This window comes from Helianthus annuus, chromosome 4, assembly GCF_002127325.2.
Source record: "Helianthus annuus cultivar XRQ/B chromosome 4, HanXRQr2.0-SUNRISE, whole genome shotgun sequence".
NCBI classification, from domain to species: domain Eukaryota; kingdom Viridiplantae; phylum Streptophyta; class Magnoliopsida; order Asterales; family Asteraceae; genus Helianthus; species Helianthus annuus.
Genome location: NC_035436.2, coordinates 91539900 through 91544159, shown reverse-complemented (window position 1 = coordinate 91544159; position 4260 = coordinate 91539900). Strand labels below are relative to the sequence as shown.

The window sequence follows — 4260 nt, the reverse complement described above, 5'->3', positions numbered from 1 at the left end:
TTAGTAAACGAACCCGAATTTCACTTATCGAGTTCCCTAGCCTAAACGGGTCTATTATTTATATTATTTTTAATTAATATCTTAATTAACAGATATTAAACAAGTCGAGCTTGAGAAACTAACAACTAGCCAGGCTCGAGTTTGTGCTCTCATAAGTTAATCGAGTTAGAGCCGTTTATACCCTTGGTTTTAAGGAGTCATATTTTTGTATTAACAGACCACATCGACCACAATTTGCTCTAGTTAATTAAAAAAGGAAAGGAAGGGGGCATTTGGTTAGGTATAAAGTTGGGTTGGAATTGGAGGGGGGGGGGGGGGGGGATTTGATAGTTTTGGGTGCCCTAAGGATGCCATCATCATCATCATCATCATCGATGTTTCCTCAGGCAGGTTCAGTGACTGTATGCGAAATCAACCGACACCTAAGTATGAGTAGCTCTTCCTCCCTGTTTAATTGCTTTTATACATTGCTAATTCCACTTGACATTGCCATCCAGTTACCGCCCCAAGTCTTTCAGATGATGAAGCCAAGGAAACTTACGGGAAAATTCTTGTAAGCTTTTCTTTCATTAGAAACATCATCATCAACATCTTCTCTTGTGGGTGATTGATTCATGTTTTGTTTTTGTTTTTGGTTTTGCAAGGGGACCGTCTTCAGTCCAATTCCGTATCAGTTAGATCATCCAAGTCCAGCAGCGGTGAATGGCTGGCTTTCTTAAAACTAATCCTAATCCTAATGATGTCAGTATTCATAACCACTGACTGCGATTGTGATGCAGGTCTGTTGGCACCAGAAAAAGGATATTTTGGCATTTGTTTCTGCACGGAATCAAGTAACCGTTGGTGATTACGGGGAGGGGAAGGACCCCTGCATTCTCATCAATGATCTTCAAAGGGAGGTTAAACTTGTTCAATGGAGGCCAAATGCCGGCAAGACCCTCTCAGTAGCCTGCAAGTATACCTACCCACCTACCTTGCACTTAGTTTCTTTTCTGCAATGCATCATTTATTATTATTATTATTATTATTATTATTATTATGTTGATCATTATGGTATGAACCAACCAACCAACCAACAGGGGTGGAATATGCATTTGGACCGCCTCCTATCCTGGCAATACTGCATGTCTTAGACCTGGGCTTACCTCTAGAGGTACTTCTGATGTTAGATGGACTCTTGTCGATTTTCTTCGCAGCCATGACAATGAACAAATTACCGCACTCTCCTGGAGTCCAGATGGAAGATATCCATTCCTCAGTTATATTTAATTTTATGTTTTTATAATCCGTGAAGACCTTTTTAATTTCACTTTCTTTTCTTTCCTTGACCTGTTATTACATATGTAGCATCCGCCTCATATGAGAGCTCATCGTTCACAATATGGGATGTTGCTCAAGGTATCAATCAATTTTGGCTTATTTCAGTCATAATATGTAGTAGCATTGACTTTGAGTATGTTACAGGGGTGGGTACCCCCATTCGGCGAGGATTAGGGAGCATATCACTGCTCAAGTGGTCTCCTACTGGTGACTATTTTTTTGCTGCAAAGTTTGATGGAACTTTCTATCTGTGGGAGACAAACACATGGACATCAGAACCGTGGTCCTCAACAAGTGGCTGTGTCACGGTGGGTAAATATTTCTTCTAAGCGTCTTTTGTGACTGAACCAATAAGCGTTTTATTCTCTCTCAACTCAAAGGGAAGTCCTTTCATAGTGGTTGGTTGGGGAAACGGAATTACTCATCTTAAAAAGTAACTGCATTTATCATACCATCTCTACAGTCTGATTGATCAATCCTTTCTAAAAATCATGACGACAGATAGTTCTGATTGTGGAATTCTAGGCTACATGCAAAAATAATAATAATAATCACTTCTTATCTGCTAAATTATTAGGGATTATCTGTTAAGCATGATTTATGTGCAGGGAGCCGCATGGGATCCTGATGGCCGTATGATTCTTGTCGCCTTCTCTGAATCATTAACATTAGGTTCTATTCACTTTGCTACAAAGCCTCCATCTCTTGGTATGTCAAATGCCATGTGTTTATGGAATACTTTTGATGATAATAATGTTACAAGTCATTAGATGATTTACGTCTGCTTTTATTTGATGTATGTGTATCACTCTTGGGCATAAACTATGTTCTGCTGTCCTAGCTACAACAAGGTCCAAAGTCCTGGGAAAATAAAATAAAATAAAAGCTCATTGAAGCCCAAGAACTTTTAAGTATTAGGATAAATATCACCTTGTGACTTATGCCATATATCAATAATGTATTAAAATTCCTTTGATGTCCAGAAGCATCAGTAACTTTTGTTCTTGACTTGTTGTATGTCAGAAATAACTTTCCTACTAGTTAAAAATTAACCAACTCTCATGATGATTTTTTCTCAGATGCACATCTGTTACCTGTTGAATTACCGGAGCTTAACTCTTTGACCAACAGGTATTTGCTATTTGTTAGCTCATTACTTGATTAATCAGACCTACTTTTATTGTTGTATTGATTTTAAAATCACGCCTAGCCTCCGATTAGTCCCTGGTCGGAGGTTCACCGAGGAGTAATTCCATCTAATCAGTCAATTACTCGCTAGGCGGACTTAAAAATATACATATAAAACTGAAAATTACATAAAAAGTCCCAATCCAATTAATCCCTAGTCACCGGACAACTAGCGCCTAGCGATTCTTACAACAACATCAGGTGCGTGAGGCGCTCACAAAAACGCATTAGGGGCAAAAGGATGTAATTCTGGGTCTGTATATGGCAAAGAAACTATGAAAGGTTTATTTGTGTAACATATGAGCGAGATGCGACTTCTGGTTATGAGAATGTCTTGCGCCTTTATAAACCATGATTGTTGTACAAGTATCATGCCATCAACCTCTAAGGAGGTGAAGCAGTGGTAGAGGTCTCAGTTTCCATTCGTTTCTTTTCTGCCTTTAGCCTCTTGAAGGCCACCAGTCCAGCGCAAGCTGTTTGTTAGCAGGTTCATTAATTAAGAATAAAAAGTAGCATGCAATAAAGTCAATTTGCTTTCCTTGTCAGTTGCTAATTATTTGTGGTTGATATTGTAGTGGAGGTATTGATAAGATGGCATGGGATGCTTCAGGAGAGCGTTTGGCTGTGTCTTATAAAGATGGAAATGAGCTGTACAACGGTCTGATCGCCATTTATGATGTTAAAAGGGCTACACTCATTACTCCATCATTCATGTCAGTAAATTCTACTCATAAATATATAATACATCGTTTGACCCTTTCCTTTTGAAATGTTTAGTGATTGAAACCTCTTGAGCTGATAATATTCCATTTTTTTTTTGGTATAAATTCAGTGGCTTCATCAGAGGGCCGGGAGATGACATAAAGCCTTTGACATTTTCATTCCATGACAAGTACAAACAGGGCCCACTCTTATCTGTTGTAAGTCTTCTTTCACCCATATCTGACTGCACTTGTATATAAAAAAGTGCATTTTGAAGGTGATAGTGGATAGATAAATACGTTTTTGTTCTAGAAACTAGTGTTTGGATGCGAGCTTTGTTGTCTGAAGCTGTAATAACCGGATATGTTGTTTAACAACTCAAGTGCCCAAAAGACCCTTTCACACCGAAAGGAAAAACATTCATTAAAGATTTGATTCAACAATGCAAATATATGAACACTAAACCAGGCTTTTGTCAGTATGAAGATTAATCAAGTTTGTATGTATGTATGTATGCAGTGTTGGAGCAGTGGAATTTGCATCACGTACCCTCTTGTGATTCGTTCACATTTATCGGCTTAGCTCATGCATTTTGTTCACTTTTATCAGCAATCGATGTACTAATGCGTGGCTTGATTTGGATTCGGTTTTTATTTTTTTTTTTCAAACTGATGGAATCCATGAATTATTCTAAAGGAAAACAACTAAAATGAAATGAAAAGCCTTTCCAACGGATACAACCTGTTATTACCTTTCATTGAAGCATCTATATTTCTATACTATAAAACAAAAGAAAATATTTCAGGGACATTTATCACCATTCTAGATTATTCACATTTTGGTTTTTCCGCATCTCTTTTCTCAGGGGTCATGGGAAATGAGGGAAGACTCCTGGCCTTTGGTCTTGAGTTCGATTCCTGATCCCTTTGGGTTTTACCGGTTCTTCATGTCATGCCCTCAGGCGGGTGAAGGTTCGGGTTTTCCCTGGAACTGGTGGCTTGGTGGTCTAGGGACTCCGTGCGTGCAGGTTGGGTTGCCATGGGGGCTACC

The 4260-nt window shown here is 38.8% G+C and overlaps 1 protein-coding gene across 1 annotated transcript; it reads left to right on the top strand.

Annotated features, from left to right (window-relative positions):
- Window positions 1-257: 257 nt before the first annotated feature.
- On the top strand, window positions 258-3947 carry LOC110904689 (aladin). The gene is made up of 12 exons (XM_022150532.2): window positions 258-426; window positions 498-553; window positions 645-698; window positions 780-955; window positions 1080-1244; window positions 1340-1398; window positions 1465-1628; window positions 1929-2028; window positions 2400-2451; window positions 3084-3221; window positions 3341-3428; window positions 3730-3947. The coding sequence occupies exons 1-12, from the start codon at window positions 348-350 to the stop codon at window positions 3790-3792; spliced, it is 1194 nt and encodes a 397-aa protein (XP_022006224.1). The 5' UTR covers window positions 258-347; the 3' UTR covers window positions 3793-3947.
- Window positions 3948-4260: the final 313 nt, after the last annotated feature.

Bases quoted from the DNA above. Each gene is read 5' to 3' on its own strand.
- LOC110904689 (XM_022150532.2), top strand. From the start codon at position 348: ATGCCATCATCATCATCATCATCATCGATGTTTCCTCAGGCAGGTTCA. The intron at 554-644 runs GTAAGCTTTTCT...TGGTTTTGCAAG, and splicing joins AAACTTACGGGAAAATTCTT to GGGACCGTCTTCAGTCCAAT. The intron at 1,245-1,339 runs ATATCCATTCCT...ACCTGTTATTAC, and splicing joins TCCTGGAGTCCAGATGGAAG to ATATGTAGCATCCGCCTCAT.